Here is a 21,977-nt window from a genome sequence, read left to right as displayed (position 1 = left end):
AGTGGTTCTTTTGTTCATGAAAATCCCTGGCACAGTACATTGACAAAACTGTTTTGAAGGCATAAATCAAAAACATTCTTGATGGAAACAATGTGCATTAACGTTATCAATTCAGAACAATGTAAAGAAACTATAAGCTTAATTTAATCATCTCACTAATTGACCTGTCATTAAGATATATTTATCTGGAGAAATCTCACACATGACATTACTCAGTGTAAGTTTACTCAACAGCCCAAATGTTTAAAAGGGTTTTTTGTGGTTTCATTTTACACAGCTCAATGTAGTGAAATACTATACCATGACATTAGTGATAATGATGAGTTTCGTCTTTTAGTGGCAGATTTGTTGCACGTACACACAGCTTTAAATGGTGCAAAAATACTCCTAAAAGGATTTCTCTGGGCCCATTAAAATTATGTTGTTGTGACCTTCAAATAGAGTTGTCCAAAAAAAAAGGAATACGGAAAGGACAGAGATAGTCGCTGTTTGAGTGAGGAAGCAATAAGTCAACATGGGACACATTGATGATTTCAAAATTGCCTGCAATTGTCCCTTACAGATGTTTTGTTCAGGTAGGTTATTTTCAACTGCTTGGGTCATAAAGGGATTGAGATGTTTTGGGTTTAAAGGAAAAGACAGAAGGTGAATTTTGAAAACACAAATCTCCCACAACTATTTCTTTGTAATAGCTTGTTATGCCATGACAAATGTTCCAAACCTTATTCCATTTTACATTTTATTGGTAGAGTAAATACTGTGCATCCATCCATGCTCCATGGTGATTATTTGGACCTTCCATAGATTGGAGGCAAATTCACCAGTTTGAAGATTTGTCTGTGACTCCTACAGAGTCAATGTGAATTATATGTGATTATATTCAGATTTCCAAAGCTTTTACTGAGGTTCTAAAAACTCCCCATAAGCTTAGAAAACGGTTCTGATGGTTATCCAAAAGAAACAAAGTAAGAAATGCAGGCTGAAAAGCAATCCGAGGGCTTGAAGAACTCAAAATGCTGTACCGGAAGCAGAATCAGTAACTAATTTTTAAAGGAACTGAACAAATATTAGAAATATATAGACATTTTCAAATTTTAGGGACAGGGAGGATAATAAGACTGGATGAACTAGGATGGGCATAAGCATCAATGGTTAAATTCTGTATCAGGAAATGTTATAACTTTAAGCTGGTGGTGAAATAAACACACAGGGCGGGATTTTCTGGCTGTGCTTGCCCCAAGACCGGAAAACCCTGCCCAAGGTAAATGGACCTTTTCATGTTCCAGTCCTGCCCGCTACATTTCCTGTGGCAGGTGGGATGAGAAAATTCTGCCCGCAATCTCAAATATATTGAAACTAGGTACACACTATGGAGTGAATTTTCCCATTCCATCCACCATGGGAATCGTAGCGGGCGAGGGGCGGACCATGGACAGGTCCGTTAACCTCGGGTGGGATTGTCCGGTTTCGGGCGAGCGTGGCCAGAAAATCCTGCCCTAAATTTAGAGCACTGAGCTGAATTTTTGTCCCTGGGTCCCAATCCTGCAGTTGGGAGAAAACACGGTTTGGAAACATGGAAATACCAGCAGCAGGTCTACCATCATTTGGGCTTTGGCCTAAGCGGGCGGGGTCCATCTTCTGTCTGCAAATTTCAGGTGGTGTCTGATGAGTACCTTCAATAGATACTTTGATTGTCTGCCTTAACTGCCCACCTCTGTCAGGCAGGTAGCCATTACCACTACACCCCCTTCCTCCACTGACCCAGAGTCAGTCTCAATAAAAATACACCTGAGACAGGTACACGCTGGTAGACCGGTGCACCAACCAGTAGATCAAAATTGCAGGCATAGTTGGCTCCGAACTCACATCCTCAGCCCAATGAAAATTCAGCCCATTGTTTCAAATAGCTACAAAAAGGCCTTGTGCATTCAGTGCAAAGATTTTCTTTAAGAGGCATATATTGCATAGGTCTCTGAAGCATAACATTGCTGGCAGCGCTTGTAGAAAGTTCTAACAAAAAATGAATGTAAGTGCATTGATTACTGCTAGGTCTTACCTCTCTAATGCCAGAATCTGTGATACTGTCTAGATTCACAGAACCCTCATAAGTCAGGTAATGGAAAACATTGAGAGCACGAACTGCCTCTGGGCCTCGCTGTTTGTATCCAAAAATAAGGTCAATCCACTGATGCAATTGGCAAGAAACAAATTCACTTTCCAGACCCTGCATGAAGACATTTAAAAATAATAAAACAATAGAGCTATGGAACATTATTGTATTACTATTCACATGGTAAAATATTTATCAAGCCTGCATCCTTTATGCTTGCGTTTTGGTTTTCTTTCTTCCACCCTAAAATATTATTTAACACAGTAATGGAGATTTGTTACGCTAGAATACTTTTGCCATTTTCAAAATACAGTATAAATGTTGATGAATTTGATTCATGCAACCACCAAATTGCTGCCTGTTTTTACGATGTTGCCCAGAAACATAATGGTTACACTTTTGAGTAAAATGTAAAAATTATAACATGGCATTCCCTTCATAATATCCAAGCAAAACTTTATGTAAGCAATATTTACATTACAATAAATAAAATTATAATTAGCATTATCGGCATGGAAATTTGAGCAATTTTAACATATAAGACAAAAAAGGAATATTATTCCTTTAAGAAAATGTATGACAGATGTGCCTGATCATATAAAATCACTGTAGTCTGACCTCATACATTTTCATTTTCTCCGCTCACCGAATAATTTAAGAATTAGAAAGTACAAATCATCATAATGCACTCATCCTCAAGGTCAAGTCAGCATGGTTCATTGAATTATGCTGACATTTTTAGCTGCCATCATCATATTTAAGCAGCTCTCCAGAACTTACAACAATAGGCAGATATTCATGTGATGAATATTAGAACACAAAGACCAAAGCGTATGGGCCCACTCGCTGGACCATTTAAAACTAGACTGAGCGTTCCCAAACTAAAGCAGTGCTAATTCTCTTTAACAATTCTTATTTAAAACAATTCTCTATAATAGGGCAGTAATTTAACTAAAATCTAAGAGTTTGTCAGGCAATAATACTAGACCAAAGCTTCTTATGAAAGAATTCCGAAGGTTCTAATCTCCTCATTGAAAAGCTGTCAAATGACCCTCCGAAACTATGCTGTTCTTATATTTTTAAAAATCAGATGTACTATGCCATGTGGCAAATTTAACAATTTGATGAAATTTTCAACACTGTTTAAATTCTGTGGCATTGCTTATTTTGACAATGTCGTAGCAGAAAAATGATATGGCTGAAGGACAAACTATACATTCTAACAACACACACAAAGCATGCAGTAATCACTGCTCCCATTTGCAAAGCAACAGCAGTTAACATGACCTAGTTATGTCACATGGATTGGGCCAAATCACCATTTGGACTGCCTGAATAGAGGGAGGGATGTGAGAAATCTAAGGGCAAACATTAGATTTATATATTGCCTTTCAAAATCTCATCATGCCACACAGAAGTGGGATGGGTAGCTGCCCCATTTTACATTCCCCCCTCCCCCGCCGAAAACACATCCAGCGAGGGCACATAAAATGCAGCCTATTACCTTGGTATTGCACATAACAAAATTCATTCCACACATGGATGAAAAAAAATAAAAGGAATACTGAGAGATGGTTAGATTCTCTCTAGTTGGAGATAACAATTGCCTGGCAACTTTTTAAAAAATCTTTCAAGGGATAATGCTGTGGCTATTGTCCGTCCCTAATTGTCCATGAGAAGTTGGTACTCAGTGGCCTTCTTGAACTGCTGCTGTCCATGTGGCATAGGTACGTCCACAGTGCTGTGTGAGAGGGAGTTCGAGGATTTTGGCTCAGCAGCAGTGAAGGTACAACAGTTTAGTTCCAAATCAGATATCGTGTGACTTGGAGGGGAACTTGTAGGTGGTGCGGTTCCCATGCATCTGCTGCCCTTGTGCTTCTAAGTGGTAAAGGTCATGGGTTTGGAAGGTTCTGTCGAAGGAGCCTTGATGAGTTGCTGCAAAGCATTTTCTGCCACTATATGTTGTTGGTGAAGGGAGTGAATGTTTAAAGCGGTGGATGAGGTGCCAATCAAATGGGCTGCTTTGTTCTGGATGGTGTTGAGCTTCTTTAGTATTGATAGTGCTGACTCATCGAGACAAGTGGAGTGTCTTTCATCACACTCCTGAATCATAGAAACCCTACAGTGCAGAAAGAGGCCATTCGGCCCATCGAGTCTGCACCGACCACATTCCCACCCAGGCCCTACCCCCATATCCCTACACATTTACCCACTAATCCCTCTAACCTACGCATCTCAGGAAACTAAGGGGCAATTTTAGCATGGCCAATCAACCTAACCCGCACATCTTTGGACTGTGGGAGGAAACCGGAGCACCCGGAGGAAACCCACGCAGACACGGGGAGAACGTGCAAACTCCACACAGACAGTGACCCAAGCCAGGAATCAAACCCAAGCCACTGGAGCTGTGAAGCAACAGTGCTAACCACTGTGCCACCGTGCCGCCCGCGTGATTTGCACACGGTAAACAGGATTGGGGAGTCAGCAAGTGAGTTACTCTTTTTTTCATTCGTTCAAGGATGTGGGCGTCACAGGATGGCCAGCATTTATTGCCCATCCCTGAGGACAGTTAAGAGTCAACCATTTCTGTGGATCTGGAATCACATATAGGCCCGACCAGGTAAGGATGACAGATTTCCTTTTCTTAAGGACATTAGGGAGCCAGATGGGTTCTTCACAACAATTAGATCTGAATTTAATTCTAGGTTTTAATGGAATTCAATTCTGCCATCTGCCATGGTGGGATTCGAACCTGGATATCCAGAATATTACCCTGGGTCATCTGGATTCATTGTCTTGTGATAATTTCACTATGCCACCCGTTCTTGCTGCAAAGGGGCACTGGGTGGTGCTTCAGTAGCTGCGGAGTTGCAAATGATGCTGAACACTGTGCAATCATCAGTGAAAATCCCCACTTATGACCTTATCATAGAATCATAGAAACCGTACAGTGCAGAAAGAAGCCATTTGGCCCATCGAGTCTGCACCGACCACAATCCCACTCAGGCCCCACCCCCTTATCACTACATATTTACCCGCTAATCCCTCTAACCTACGTATCTCAGGACACTAAGGGGCAATTTAGCATGGCCAATCAACCTAACCCGCACATCTTTGGACTGTGGGAAGAAACCGGAGCACCCGGAGGAAGCCCACGCAGACACGAGGAGAATGTGCAAACTCCACACAGACAGTGACCCAAGCCGGGAATCGAATCCAGGTTCCTGGAGCTGTGAAGCAGCAGTGCTTACCACTGTGCTACCGTGCCGCCCAGGATGAGGGAAGGTCATTGATGAAGCAGCTGAAGATTGTTGGGCCTCGAACAGTATCCTGAGGAATTGCTGCAGTGATGTTGTGAGTGACTTGATTGACCTCCAGCAACCACAACCATCTTCCTTTGTGCTGGCTCTCCAACCAGTGGAGAGCTATGCTTCTGATTCCCATTGACTTCACATTTGCTAGGGTTCCTTGATGCCTCACTCGGTCAAACCGTTGATCATAGATGTCAAGAGAATCACTCTCATTTCATCTCTTAGGTTCAGCTCATGTGTCGAAGATTGGCTGAAGATTGTTGCAAATGCTTCAACATATATGCTGTGCATGTTACTTGCCAGTTATCAGCTCAAGCCTGATTGTTCTCTACGTCTTGCTTCATGCATGAGATATTAAACTGAGATTCAGTTTGTTGTTCAAGTGGATTTAAATGATCTCACAGTATTTTTCTGAAAATGCCATAGCGCTTCAGGAGGAAGTTCCAGATTATTGGCCCAGCGATAGTGAAGGAAGTTCAAAGGTCATCTAAATATAGAAACTACAGAAGGAGGTCAGGGGATGTAGCGAGTAACTCACCTCCTGACTTCCCAAAGCTTGTTGACCATCTACAATGCACAAATCAGTGCATTTGCCTGAAGGGATGCAGCTCCAACAACACTCAGTACACTCAACACCATCTATCAGGCTTGATCGGCACTCCCATCCACTACCTTAAACATTCAGGATGAGCAACTAATGCTAACCTTGTCAGTGGTGTCAAATTGCAGCAATTGATTTTAAAAATGGGCAGAATATTAAAGGGGGGGGGGGGGGGGGAGCTGGAACAAGCGACTTGGCATGGAACCAAGTCGCTTGGTGCCAGCCTGCCTCTGCAGCCATAACATGCCGCGGGAAGGCTAAATTGACTGTCAGTGAGACTTTTCCCCCTCACTGGGGAGGTTGTTCTGCCCTTGGACGCTGTCAGTCAATCTGAGCAGACGGGCAGGAAGAATGGTGGTGGGGTACTATCATGGGGGACGGACTTTGATGCGGAAAGGGCACCCCAAAGATAGTACTCCCACTTCCTTCCCAGCAATTTAAAATGTTTTTTAAAAAGACTGCCACCCAACTGTCCATGCCAACTGTGTTGTGGCATGGGCAGAGTAATTTCAGTGCCCACTCATCATATTTCATTCAATAATCAAGGGTCAATTGAGCATGTTAACACGATGATTTTGGAGTCCACCCATGCCCCATATTATTAAATACACCCAGCTCATGAGTGCAAAATCCAGCTCAATATTTCTAAAATGCAGCATTCCTTCATCAAATAAATATTGTTCTCTATATTTTATGTGGAATATAGAAATGTTAATGCATCATTAAATCTCATTGTCATTATGATTAAAATATCATTAAATTTATGCAACTATTTAAAAGTATATTTGTGTCCATTATTCTGTGCTACAGACGGCTTTAGAATAAGGAAAATAATCATTTGGATCGGCGAGGCAAATGTAGACACCGAGGAAACACAGAGAAAAGGCATGAAAACTGATTGCTAAAATATAATGGGCTACTCTAACGCATCTTCCGTTATCCCACAACTGAAAAGGAACAAATATTTAGGAGCAATGAGTTTCATGGCAAGGCACCTGACAATACATATTTTAAATGCAAAGAAAAATTAGTCAGTGGCAAGAAATAATGAATATTCTAAATAGATTTTTTATTTTTGCAATCATAATAACCTCTAAGTTTTTAACTGCTTAATATCTGTTTCTTCCATTTTGCCAGTTTCAAGCAGTTCAAACACTTTGACCTCAAGCTGACTGCAGTTGGCCTACAGTCAAGTCACGCAAAGAACTGCATTATTTGGAGATAGCCAATGATTCAGTTCAGAAGAGAATCTGGTCCAACTACATAGAATTCTTTGACCACATAAAAAAATTAAGAAAGTTATTTTGTAAAGATGTGAAGATGAATAGTTAGACTTTATATATGTTGAAAACGTGAATTATTATGAATAAACAGTGGGGATGAGTTCACTGCAGTTTGAAACGAACATCAAAAATCCCAGAATCCCTTATCTTCAGTCGCCTTCACATTCACATCTTTAGTATACTTGAACAACGAGCTGAATGTGTTCTATTTATGGTTACCACTCGGCAAAAGCCTGCTGGGATTGAATGGCTGAGTAATACTGCAGATGCACATCTGTGAGAAGCTTTTTAAAGCTGGTAAATTATGATTGATGAACCCAACAATCATGCAACATTATCAGGGACATTCACTGCTTCTGTCCTTTGGTGACATCATAGAGGTCAGACAAAAATCATGTTAGTATTGAATACTCTGCTTTAATAAGGTTAAATGAATAAGTCTCTGGGAAATGTCTAGCCACATGCAGTTTGGAAAAACGGCTACTTGCAGTTTATCCAATGCAGCAGTCATTTTACAAGAATCAGATATCATTCTTACCATTCTATTAATGCGGACAAAATCCTCTGGCTTCTTTGCCCAAATTGGAAGCTCAACATCAGAAACAACGGTCCCATCTTCTCTGATGCCAAGGTTATAGTTATTACTATTCACAAACATTTCGGGTAAATAGTAGAATTCTGGGATTAGCTCCTGATTAAGAAAGAGACAAAATGAAACAAAGCTTTTTTTTAAAATCACATTTGTTGAGACACAAAATTCAAGATTTCTTTCCCAAACTTCACCATTACAATTATCATTATTTTTAGACAACGATGGATAACACACCAAGTCTGAGGATTCATTATAATGAGAACAATTAGACAAAACAGCACAAGTTATCTTACCTGCTGCAAGGATTTTGTGCAATGAGGCATAATGTTATATTGCATTACATTGTAAATTTTGTATTTAAAATTGAAAGACTATCAATTATAAATCTCTGCCATTTCCAGTGAAAAACATGCCACTGATGTAACTAAATAACAATAGGTGCTTGATGCAACTTCTTCCTTAGTGAATAAAGTTTTGTGCTCTTCCTCACTTCTTCTGTTTTCCCCTCATTGATATGGAGATGCCTGGAGTGGACAAGATGAGAGGTCACACGACACCAGGTTATAGTCAAACAGGTTTATTTGAAATCACAAGCTTTCGGAGCACTGCTCCTTCGTCAGGTGAACTCCTCGCTGGCTGACGGAGCTTGTGGACCTGCTTCCCATTCTCCCCACTCCGCCACTTATAAAGTTTTATGGCTGAGTTATCCTCACTCATTTCAGCCTGTCATCCAGCATTTTGACTGACATATTTCCCCTCCTCACTGTTTTCTCTATTCTCTCTTATCCCCATCTCTTTCCTTTATCCCTAATATTCCTTGTCCTTGTATCCTTCTCTCCTCGGAGTCCACCCTGCTTGAATTGAATATTGCATATGGTCTTAGCACTGTGTGCATTGCCATGAGGCTTCAATTAAGATGCAATATTAATAACAAGTACCTCATCATTATTTTGAGACTATCATCTAAATTCACGATTCAGGTAAAAATAAATCATTTCAGAACCACCTATGGTTTATGAAATCGCCCAATACTTTCAATGTAAATGCACTTTCTGTTATTAGTATTTACTTATAAAAGATTTACACATTAAATTAGCTAACTTTGTTTAAGATTGTCTACATTTAATGTGCATTTATTCAGAAACTGTTGTTTCTGATGTTAAGTTTCTAATTTATGCACAGAGGCCAGAGGATTTTGTCCACATTAAGAGAATGGAAGAAAGATATCGGACTCTTGTAAAATGACTGCTCCATTGGATAAATTGCTGCTTTTCGTGCATTTTAACAAGCACTTTAAAGTCAATTGTTTATTTGCAGTGCACACAGAGGGATCTGGGTGTATTTACATGAATCATAAAAAGTTAGCATGCAAGTACAGCAATTAATTAAGGCAAATCGAATTTGCTTTATTGCAAGAGGAATGGAGTATAAAAGTAGAGACTTCCTGCTATAATTGTGGAGGGCATTGGTGAGACAAGAGCTAGAATACTGCGTACAGTTTTGATCTTCTTATTTAAAGGATGTACTTGCAGTGGAGTCAGTTCAGAGAAGAGTTCACAAAATTGATCCCGGGGATGAAAGGATTGTCTCATGAGGAACGATTAAGCAGGTTGGGCCTATACGCATTGGAATTTAGATGAGAGGTGATCTTATTGAAACATATAAGATTATGAGAGGGCTTGACAGCATAGTTGCTGAGAGGATGCTTTGCCTTGTTGCAGAATTCATAACTAAGGCGCAGTTAAGGGGATAAGGGGCCTCACATTAAAGATGAGATGAGGAACATTTCTTCTTTGAGAGCTTCGTAATCTTTGGAACTCTGTACCCCAGAGAGCAGTGGAGACTGGCCCATTGAACATATGCAAGATTGAATGAAGTAGATTTTTGATCTAAAAGGGAGTCAAGATATTATGGCGGACAGGTAGGGAAATGGTTATGAGGCCATGATCAGATCAGCCATGAACGTATTGAACGGTGGTGCAGGCCTAGGTGCTGACTGGCCTACTCCAGCTCCTATTCCTTATATTTTTATTTAGTACCTCAGCCACGTCCTCTATAGGTTTCTAAAAGTTTCTAAAGGTTTGTAAAGAGAGAAAGATTGACAAAAATGAATGTAGACCCATAACAGTTAGAAACGGGGGAATTCATAACAGGGTACAAAGAAATGGCCTAAGAACTAAATTTGTACTTTGCTTCTGTTTTCACAAAGGAAGACATGAATAAGGTATTGGAAGTTCTGAGAAACACAAGTTTTAGTGAAGAGCTCAGAAGGAAAGCAATATTAGTAGGCAAGTGGTTTTGGGCAAATTAATGGGATTGGAGGTGGATAAATTTCAAGGGCCTGAAAATCTTCATCCCAGAGCACTTAAGAAAGTGGCCCTAGAAATAGTAGGTCCATTAGTGGTCATTTTCCAAAAGTTTTTGGACTCTGGACTGGTGTCTACAGATTGGGGGGGTAGCTAACGTAAGCCCACTATTCAAACAGGGAGGTAGACAGAAAATAGGGATCTCTAGACCAGTGAGCCTAATGTCGGTAGTGGTACAGTCAGACAAAGTCAGCATGGATTTACAAAAGGGATATCATGCTTGACAAATCTACTCTAATTCTTTGAGGATGTAACTAGTAGATTTGACAAGGGAGAACTGGTGAATGTGGTTTATTTAGACTTTCAGAAAGTTTTTGACAAGGTTTCACATAGCAGATTACCATGTAAAGTTAAAGCGCATGGGATTGCAGGTAATGTCGTGAGATGGTTACAAAGCTCGGTAGCAGACAGGAAGCAGAATTGGAATAAATGGGTCCACTTCCAATTGGCAGGCAGAAACTAGTGGGGTACTGCAGGGGTTTGTGCTAGAACCCCAACTGTTCACATGATATATTAATGATTTGGATGAGGGGACTAAATATATTATCTCCAAGTTTGCAGATGATACAAAGTTGGGTGGGAGGGTGAGCTGTGAGGAGGATGCAGAGATGCTTCAGTGTGATTTGGACAGGCTGAGTGAGTAGGCATATGCATGGCAGATGCAGTATAATGTAGATAAATGTGAGGTTATCTGTTTCAGTCCCAAAAATAGGAAGGCAGTTTACTATTTGAATGGGTGTAAACTGAGAGAGTTGGATACTCAGCAAGACCTTGGTGTCCTCATACATCAGTCACTGAAACCATGTGCAAAGGTACAATATGCAGTAGAGAAAGCAAACGGTATATTGGCCTTCAAAGCAAGAGGATGTGAGTATAAGAATAGGGATGTTTCACTGCAATTGTATAGGGAGTTCGTGAGGCCATATCTGGAGTAATGTGTACCCGTTTTGGTGTACTGAGGAAGGGTGTTCCAGCTATAGGGGGAGTGCTGCAAAGGTTTACCAGGCTGATTCCTGGGGTGGCAAGACTGTCACATGAGGAGAGACTAAGTCGGTTACGATTATATTCACTGGAGATTAGAAGAGCGAGTGGGGATCTCATAGAAACTTATAAAATTCTAACAGGATTAGACAGGGTAAATTCAGAAAGAACTTTCCAGATGATGGGAGTGTCCAGAACTAGGGGTCATATTTTGAGGCTAAGGGGTAAACCTTTTAGGACGGAGGTGGAGAGAAATTTCTTTACACAGAGATTGGTGAATATGTAGAATTGATTACAACAAGAAATAATTGAAGCCGAAATGTTGTGTGATTTCAAGACAAAATTAGACATGGCTCTTGGGACTAAATGGATCAAGGGATCAGGGTATTGAATTTGATGATCATAATGAATGGCGAAGCAGGCTTGGTGGGCTGAATGGCCTACTCCTGCTTCTATTTTCTATGTACGTTTCTATGTATCTCCATGTGTAAAGCTCCTTTTTTTGGTCTCTAATTGGCATCATTCCTCCTTTTCCCACCATTTTAGTATTCATTTTTGCATTCCCTTTTATGCTATCTGCCAGTTGCTTCTCATGCTTTCTTTCCACTTCTTCTATGAACTTCCAACATTCAGCCTGATTCCCACTTGTATGAATCAGCCTCACATCTGTCATACACACCCTTTATCTTCTGTATTAAAAATGTTAAAAGGAAGTTTGAATCTTATATTTTGCAACAATAGTCTCATGAGGCAGAGGATATTATCAATGGTCTTAAGTAATTAGTCGAGAAATGTTTATTACAAAAATTATTTCAGGATTTAAACTTCCATATCTAGTACATTAAAAAACATACAATAAATTTCTTAAACTTTGTAGAACTCCAAAATACCGAGAATTTAAACAGAAGTTTTCATTATTGTATTCTGCAAAAATGACAATTTAAATGTTCAGGAAAGGTTAAGATTAGATTGGCATAAAGTGAGTTACTATTGATTTTTGTTCATCTTGAATTCTATTAGATATAATTTCAACAATGTCACTGACATTGGAAGGATAACAAAAATATCTTATTAAGGTGTTTGACGTCCATCACATTGCCCAGACTGCCAGGTGAAGGTAAGACAATTTCTTAGAGGGGGTGCAGGAAAAGGTTAAAAGTTTTGAATACTCCTTCCACCCTTACATACTCCTGGCAGTTATCAAAGGAACAGGTTAGTAAAGGCCAGCAAATGATTAGTCATCTACTTAGTTAGTTGGGAAATGATGCAAAGGGACCCAAGAGGAGAGAAAATAACTTGCAAAAAACAGATGTAAGATTAAGATGGTGTATTTTTACGAATGATGCTTGATGATAAAATTATGTTACCTGACAATGCCAACATTCATAATTAATCAGTGTGGAAATCAAACAAATAGTCCATAATTTTGCTCTGGTAATAACAATGAAACTGTCATTGTTTGCAGTGAAATCACTGCTTCAGTGAAGTGGACAGAAGTTCTAGAGTTTGCATTTACGCTGAACAACATGTAAATTCAGAAGTTGCTGTCAGTGATTCTATACTTCTCTAGAGGGTGCACTATTATTGAGGAACTCCCAGACTGCAATCAATAGGAAAAATCAATTAAGCCCACTCTTCTGCTATTAAGTCTTGTTGTAAAAACCCTGAAAAAGTTACACCTAGTTGAATGGAACATTTAAATATGATGCTAAATTCATAATTACTGTGAAACCCTTGCTGGCCGTAAAAAGCTGTTTACATTTATGGAATGTTAAATTTCTCCGTCACGGTACAATTATGCAAAAACAATTTCATATAAAAAAAATTCATTTTTGGAAGTTTACCTCTATTACAGCTTCTAACTCAGTACAATTGTAATTATTTATTTCACTATCTGAAAATCTAAATTAGAAGTGAAGGGTCTTAAGTGTTTTTAACTTCCTGGTTTGCTGTGTGCAAATACTTTTGTGTAAATGGCTGCTCTGCTGCCTGCTCACATTGCTGCTGCCACATGCCAAGATGTTCCCTTGACTTGGCTCCAGCTTTAATGTACCGTTGGGAAAGGGGGAAAATTACACCACAGAGATTCTTAGATCTTTGTGGCCAGCATTCTTTGAGGTCAATAGTAAGTGCCCTTACTTTGCCACTGATCACAAAATCTCAGTCATTGTGTTTTACCTATTTTACAACTTTAATTATCCTATTATAGACACAGAAGAAATGTTGAAGATTAATGCCTTGGGTTCCAATATTGAAATCTTGGTACATATATATTTAAACACTCCGTAAACAGTAATAAGCTTTTTTGAATCTTTTCGCTTAATGACGTCATAGAATTTTAAAAATTTCTGCTCAGAATTTCACTTTTACTCAACACAATAATTTGAAATTGTTTTCGCTTTCTGACTGAAAGTCATAACATTGGTATCAGGATCGTAAAAGCTGCTTTGATACTCAAGTGAATAAGTGGTAAAGCCAATAATGGGATTTTTTTTGTGAGCTATTCTGTAGTCACACTGCCATCCATTGGAAGCTATTTAACTAATCACATCATAAATTATTTACACATTATTTATTTGCGCTCTCTCACCTATCAGTGCTTTCACTTGTTTGACTTTAGTGGTTATGCACTTCCTCAGTGTTCAAAGGTTAAGTACAATTCTTACTGCTGAAATTGTGTCATTCTTATTTGAATTAAACAATTTGAAAACCTCTTGTTACACTATACACTAACATGAGGCAGCTCTTTTAAAAACAAGCAACGTGAAGCTCCGATTTCTCAAATCCTAGCAACAGATTAAATTTACCAGATTACATCGTTACAAGCATTAAGGCACTACAACGCGTAACATGATCAAAACGGATGACACTCTGCTTGAAATCTGACTCTATATAGGTTTTTCTAGGGTCACAGAGGTATAATAATGCAAAAAAATCACTACAGTCGCTAAAGTAACCAATTAAATTTGATACTTCAGCCCTGTAATGTGTCAGGGATGTGAGCTACAAAGACATTCTTATGGTTAGGCATAATATATTTTCCTCTAGGCTTCCTAAAAATGCTCCACTTTCCAGTATTACAATACATAGCATTAAAGCACAGTTTGTTTAAATTAATGGAGGCAATGTAAACCTTTCTTATTAATAATGCAATTATATTCTTTGGTATCGCTTTAATTAAAATACACCTAAGAAATAAGACAAAACTCCAACTAAGGCACATATTCTGCACACAGCTCTATGTAATATCACTATGAAATTTTAATAACACAAGGCTGCTCAGTCTCCAGACTGTCCCGGATTCTAAATTTGGATGGGGGCTGGGGTGGAGAAGGTAAATAAAATGTAAGTAAACTGTATTATGCAGGTTATTGGATAGTGACACGTAAGGCTCTTTAGCCACACTGAAAGGACTTTCTTTAGCTGATGGTTGTTACTACTGAATTTATCAAAATTGCACTTTTTTTTAAACCACATCCTATGTAAGGTTTACATTCCACTGTTATTGCAACATAGTGCTATTATGGCTGCACGGTGAAATGAAATCCAAAACATACGTTTCCACTTTTCTAATGTAATTCACTGCTTGCTTTTAAAAATACCATCTTTTCTGGTTCTTTATCCCTTAGCGTCCATTAATTCTGGAAATGGGCTGACTAATCATTCAGAAACCCTGCCCATTAACTGTATTAATTTACCCTGGTTTAATGGCATTTTGTCAAACTTGTGAGGCCTGCAAAGCCTTTTGAGAACACACAGTGGTTACTTTGAACAGTTTTTATTAAATAAAGAAAAGAAGTCTGGACAGTGATTCCCTTGCTTGTCACTACATTTTAAAAAATCAGTGTGAAGCCAACTGGACTAGCTAAGGTCTTTTCCGGGTGACTTGTTTCCTGAAAGGTCATCTTACTAACAGCCACTCTTTTCCCAGCTTGCTCTCATTACCACAGGAGGAGGTCAGGATTAATAAAGAAAGATTGTAAAACATAGATTCTTGACCAATTTTGGGGTCTGGAAGATCATATATCAAACATTTCTTTTGATCAGATGCCCAAATTACCTGTAAATTCAACATATATAATCATACAATGTGTATACACATATGCTTTAATGCGTTTTTGCATGCAAAGTTACTTCTACTCTCTTCCCCCCCCCAAAAAATAATACACAGAGAACAGACAGACAGAAATGACGTTATTTTAAATGAGTTTCATTGAAATATAACATCACTGGGTCCAAGTTGCCTTGGTAAGAAAAAGTGGCTGAAAGGAACAAACTGCATTTAAAATAATACTTGTCATTAATGGTTAATTAACTGCCCTGGGCAAATGCAACCAGCATTGTATTGAACCACAACAATATGATACATTGAGGACGAATGCCATTCCTGCTGTGTTTTATTGTAGTGAGACAAACATTAAGTCAACACCAGCAGAACCATTATAATACTGTACTTCGCTTGCTTGTAATCCATGTTATTAATGACAACCATGTTAATTAACTTTGTTCAGACACATATCTTAGCCAACAATTTGGAGGCAACAAACAAAGAGAGAGAATACAGCAAACATACTTCATTCAAATGTATTTTTGTTGACTTCATGAGCAGAATTTCTGCCCTAATATCAGGGTGAGTACAGAAGCAAGCGGTTGCGAAAATGTATGCTGCTGGCCGGTATGCTGGCACCATCCCAACCCTGGGCTATTTTCCTGGATGTGGAATCTTAAGGGCGGGTATCCAGCTAAGTTAAGGGAAATTAATTGGCCTTAATCGGCCATTTACAGAAGTCGACTGCAATTTTCCAGTTGACCTCTGGGCCTTCACTGGCATTAGGAACTAGGCCAGCTGTCTGGAGACAGCCTCCTGGTGGTGGACCATAGAGCAATGCTCCAAGCAGCCTTCAAGGCCCTCACTGCTTGCCTGCTCCTCCTTTGGTTGTGTCAGCATTTCAGATTAACATCTGTATTCCACCAATGTCGATATGGTTAGCACTAGTTAAACCAGACATGACCTACTGATATGTAGTCCTGATAATAAAATACTTACAAATGGAAATAATCTAATGATGGGTCTTGAAATTTCAAGTGATGGGGCAATGACTATTTCCTTTGCCAGCTTGCTCCACTGGGAAGAAATTTGGGAAGAAAGATTGTCTTGGAAACAAATGGAGGGGCAATTGTCCCAAAAAAATTCTAAGTGTCGAATTTGTGTAAAAACTTTAGTAAATCACACTGTTTTTTTGAGTGGGAGTTTCAAAATAAATCTCCCACACTCTGTACACTGCAGAGAGCACTAGCGTAAATCCTGTTGAAAATTGGGGCCTACTCCCTCTGGGGAGCCCGGCAGAACTGAGCGGGCCACTGCCTATGCACTGAACTGTCAGCGCCGAGATCGGCACAAGAGCAGTGGCCCCTGCCTGCTGGCATCCTGATTGCTGGCCAGCTCGATCGCCAGCCCTGTGACCACCACATCACCAGCTGTATGACTCCCTCGTGGCCCGATCGCTGACCCCCCGAACATGCTGGGGCCACCCTCAACCCTCTCCCCCCGCAGTCCTGACATCCCCCCCCAATCCATCCCCCCACCCCCCCCAGCGTCACCGCCGACTGCAGAGTGGCAGTGGGATCCCCCACCCCCACTGATCACCCCTCAGAGGCCCCTCCCCCCCATCAGGCCTGCTAATGCCCACAAAATGGCCTCCGCTAGAGTCTCCTGGCCTGCTGCGCTAAAACAGCAGCACAGCAGGCTGGGCAAATTGCCCTCATAATCTTTGCAGTTTGTGTGGATGGCTACATTGTGTTTTGTCATTACCTAAGGACAGTCGGTACTTGGTTCTGTCAATTTCCAATAATCCATTCCATATTTTATATAAAATGGTCAGTCTATTTTTCTCCCTCCTTTGTTGTCATGATTCCCATTCCAAATTTTTGATTGAGGATTTTATTTTATTTGTTCATGAGATTTGGGCAATGCAGGCTAGGTCAGCATTTATTGTCCAAGCTTAGTTGCCCTGGAGAAGATGGTGGTCTGCTACCGTCTTGAACTATTGCAGTTCATGTATTGTGGGAATATCCACATTCCTGTTAGGAAGGGAACTCATCAGCCTGAGTATGAATATTGTCCAGCTCTTGCTGCATTTGGACAAGGACTGCTTCAGTATCTGAGGAATCATGAATGGTGCTGAACATCGCGTACTCATCTGCGACCATCCCCACTTTTGACCTTATGATTGAGAGAAGGTCATTGATCAAACAGCAGAAGATAGTTGGGGGTTGGACACTACCCTGAGGAATTCCCGCAGCAATATCCCGGGACTGAGATCATTGTCCTCCAACAATCACAACCATCTATCTTCCTTTGTGCTCGGTGTGACTCCAACCAGTGGCAAGTTTCCCCCTGATTCCCATTGTCTCCAGTTTTGCTAGGGCTGCTTGATGCCACACTCAGTCAAATGTTGCCTTGATCTCAAGGGCAATCACCCTCACCTCACTTCTTGAGTTCAGCATTCAGCCCTTTTGTTCATCTTTGGGCCAAGGCTTTAATGAGGTTAGGAGGTGAGTGGCCTTGGCAGAACTCAAACTGAACGTTAGTAAGCAGGTTATTGCTCAGTAAGTGCCATTTGATAGCACTGTCAATTACACTTTCAATCACTCGTTGAAGCCTGAGAGTAGACTGCTTAGGGGGTGTGGTAATTGACCGAATTAAATTTGTCCTGCTTTTTATGGACAGGACTTACTTGGGCAATTTTTCACATTGCCAGTGTTGTAGATGTACTGGCATGTGGCTAATTCTGGAGCACAAGTCTTCAGTAGTCTCAAGGGGCTTCAGCTTTTTCTTGATATCACGTGGAGTGAATTGAAGTGGCTGAAGGCTGGCATCTATAATGTTGGGCACCTCAGGAAGAGGCTGAGATCGATCATCCTGTTGGCACTTTTGGCTGAACATGGTTGCAGATATTTCAACCTTGTCTTGTGCACTGTTGTAACTGGGCTCCTCCACCATTGATGATGGGGATATTTGTGGAGCCTCCTCCTCCAGTTAATTGTTTAATTGTCCAGCACCATTCATGACTGGATGTAGTCAGGCTGCTGAGCTTAGATCTGATCCGTTGATCATGGGATTGCTTAGCTGTATCATATGTTGCTTCTGCTGTTTGGCATACCAAGTGTCCTGTGTTGTAGCTTCACCAGATTGACACCTCATTTTTAGATGTGCCTGGTGCTGCTCCTGACACACTCTCCTGCACTCTTCATTGAACCAGACTTGATCCCCGGTTTGATGGTGAGTGAGTGAGTGAGTGAGTGAGTGAGTGAGGGATATGTCGGGTCATGAGGTTACAGATTATGGTTGTATACGATTCTGCAGCTACTGATGGCCCAGATCGCCCAATATATTCCCAGTTTTGAGTTGCTAGATCTGTTTGAAATCTATCCCATTTAGTATGGTGGTAGTGCCACACAATATAATGGAGGGTATCCTCAATGTGAAGATCGGATTTCATCTCCACAAGGACTGTGTGATGGTCACTCCTATCGGTACTGTCATGGACAGGTGCACCTGTGACAGGTAGATTGGTGAGGATTAGATCAACTAGGTTTTCCTGTCTTGTTGATTCTCTCATCACCTGTTGAAGTCCCAGTTTAGAGTCCTTTAGGACTTGGCCAGCTACCGAGCCAATCTTGGTGATGCACGTGGAAGTCCTCCACCCAGAGTACATTCTGTGACCTTGCCACCCTCAGTGCTTCCTCCAAGTGGTGGCGGAGTATTGATTCATAATCTGAGAGGGACGGTAGCAGGGACAACAGATGATAATCAGCAGGAAGTTTCCTTACCATTGCTTGATCTGATGCCATGAGACTTCATGGGATCCAAAGTCAATTTTGAGGACTTCCAGGGCAACTCCCTCCCTACTATGTACCACTATGCCACCTGGTGGGACAGGACATATCTAGGGTTGTTGATGGTGGTGCCTGGGACATTGTTTGTAATTATGATTCCATGAGTATAATTTGATTAATGTGTGGGACAGTTCTCCCAATTTTGGCACAAACCTTCAGGTGTTAGCAAGGAAGACTTTGCAGGGTTGCCAGGACTGGGATTACTGTTGTCACTTCCGCTGTCTAGGTCACTGCCGGGTGTTGTATCCAATTTCATTATTCCTTTTAGGTTTTGTAGTAGTTTGATACAACTGAGTGGCTTGCCAGGCCATTTCAGATGGCAGTTAAGAGTCATTGCAATGGGTCTGGAGTCACAGCTAAGAATGGCAGATTTCCCTACCTAAAGGACATTAGTGAATCAGGTGGCTTTTTACAATGATCAACAATGCTCTCAAGGTCACCATTTAATTTCAATTTAATAGTTGAATTTTATTAATTGGCTTTAAATTCCAACAACTGCCATGCTGGGATTTGAACCTGTGTCCCCTGTGCATTAGTCTGAACTTCTGAAATATTCGTCCAGTGAAATTATCACTACATCGCCTCCCCACATGACACTGATGTAGTTCCCACACGAATTCATACAGAAACGTGCAACCCATCTTTGGATCACTTCAGTCATATTTATATCTCTCACCGCATAAGGGTTCCACACAACTTGCATATTCCAAGACTGGATGAAGAAATGTCTGGCAAAGCCATAGCTCTGATACCTTTGTTGCAATATTAAAGTTTTCTGCTCAGAATCCTGTTCGCCTGATCACAGTTGTGGCCACAGGTTGCCCTGTGGAGGGGATTCCCATCATTGATGGTGGCATGACTGTTTTGGTCATTTTTTAATCTAAAAGTTTTAAAAGTTGCAAGACAGTACCTCAAGAAGAAGACACCCACTTCTCTCTCTCTTACCTGAAATGGCAGGCTGCAGCTCCCTCGTATTGATCCTTCAACTTCAAGAGCCTGCCCACTACACTTAATGAGATGGTGAGCTTACCTTCTGGCTATTCATTGGCCAATTCAGGGAAATCACTGTCATGGGGTGATTGCTCCCCACACAGTGCGGAGCCCTGACCTCCATTTGACCCCAACATCGGGATCCTGACACAAAACCAAAAATCCTCCTCCATATTTCATGCTGAACTCCGAAAATTATCACATCCTTGATAAACAGTTAAAACAGTGTGAGGTACAAACCAGGGCGGCAGAGTTTACAAGCTAAAACTTCAGCTGAAAACTTCGCTTAAAAAAAGCTGTTCAATATATTTCTTCTATATAATGGGACAGTTATTACCTACAGTTAGTGTCAATTCAAACCGCCACATCAAGCAAAACTGTGCACTGTAATTCAGATGTAAAGTTGCTTGAAGTAGTCAAACTGCGTTATAGCGACCTTATTTTTATTTGGATTCAGGAAGGCTAATTTCTGTAAGCTGGTTCCCATAGAATGACTTAAATTCTCTTTCGCTATCTTAGCAGCAGGCCAATTTATTTAGGTCTCTGAGTCTGTTGCTGTGGTAAGGAAACCAGATAAACCAGTCAAAACACTTTGGTTTCCTTGAGTACAAATTAATAAAGTAAGAGGAATATAAAAGCAGCATCAGAAAGAGGTGTGAAATCATTGATGTGAGGTGGTCTGAAGCTATAATGGAACATTGCTACTTAATTATAGCATGATATGAATTTAAATTTAAAATGTTCCCTGGTAGTCCATTCTTATACTCCATTTCTAATGTTTACATTGAGATGATAGCAATGTTGACTCTTACCCCACACTCACCTGATGAAGGAACAACGCTTCAAAAGCTCGTGATTCCAAGTAAACCTGTTGGGCTTTAACCTGGTGTTTTGAGACTTCTTACTGTGCCCACATTAAAATGTAATGGACATGCATATCTACCAATGCATGCATAAGCTCCATTATCAATGAGCAGAAAGTAGCCTCCATGTACTTGAATACAGTCAGCTGCAGCACTTACTTTTACATCTGAAGTATCTCTCTGACAGTTCCTCCATGATTTTGCTATGGAGGAGAATGTTCGCTCCGGATAATCAAATTTTCCTTCATTTGCATTGAGGAAAAATGTGGTAAACGGCTCCTAAAAATAAAATCAAACAGTTGAATTTATTTAACAGAAGGATGTTTTGGAATTAGCCATTACATAATAGCTAAATGAAGTCTGATTAATAAATGGCACTTCTAAGGCAGGAAGAAATGTCCCATCTGATCTGAACAATAAAAAAGGAAACTACAGAACTCCCTAAAACCTTAACTTCAATTACTTTTACACATATATATATATATATATTTACAACATTATCATATAAGCTTTCAATTTCAAACAACTTTAATGATGCAATTTGGGGAGGTTCAGAGTAAGGAACAAATGCATGTATTTCATTGCTCAAATAGGTTGGAAGTAATGTTCGGGATAAAAGCTCTCTCATTCCTAAAGATAATCAAATAAGACTCGTGCACACATTTAATTCTAATCAGAGCTTTGCCAGTGACGTAGTAAAAATTAGAATAAGTTTTACAAGAGCAAAATATACTGTTTTCATTGCTCCTGATGCTGTCACTTCGGCACTGGAAGAGCAAACACAGATTAGGTGGCTGCTTGGTGGAACAACTCTGTTCGGTGTGCAAGCGTGACCCCAAGCTTCCGTTCACCTGTCATTTTAATTCTCCACCGCACTCTCGGTCTGACACTGGTCTCATATATCATTTCAATTAAAGCTGAATTTAAACTTGAAGGATAGCACCTCTGTTTTGTCCAGGCCTTCTGAACTCAACACTGAGT

The 21,977-nt window shown here is 40.4% G+C and overlaps 1 protein-coding gene across 14 annotated transcripts in view; it reads right to left on the bottom strand.

Moving 5' to 3' along the window:
- The window catches only part of nbeaa (neurobeachin a), an 812,689-nt gene that overhangs the window by 75,264 nt on the left and 715,448 nt on the right, over positions 1-21,977 (bottom strand). For all 14 annotated transcript variants that reach the window (XM_078222243.1, XM_078222244.1, XM_078222247.1 and 11 more), the window contains 3 exons: positions 21,156-21,275; positions 7,844-7,996; positions 2,057-2,224 (listed from right to left, as the gene is read on the bottom strand). In XM_078222243.1, coding sequence (XP_078078369.1) covers positions 2,057-2,224; positions 7,844-7,996; positions 21,156-21,275 — 441 coding nt within the window. The remainder of the gene's footprint in view (positions 1-2,056; positions 2,225-7,843; positions 7,997-21,155; positions 21,276-21,977) is intronic.

Source organism: Mustelus asterias, chromosome 10 (genome assembly GCF_964213995.1).
Source record: "Mustelus asterias chromosome 10, sMusAst1.hap1.1, whole genome shotgun sequence".
Taxonomy (NCBI): Eukaryota; Metazoa; Chordata; class Chondrichthyes; order Carcharhiniformes; family Triakidae; genus Mustelus; species Mustelus asterias.
Note: the sequence above shows the minus strand (reverse complement) of the source record. Positions and strands in the feature narration are given on the sequence as shown.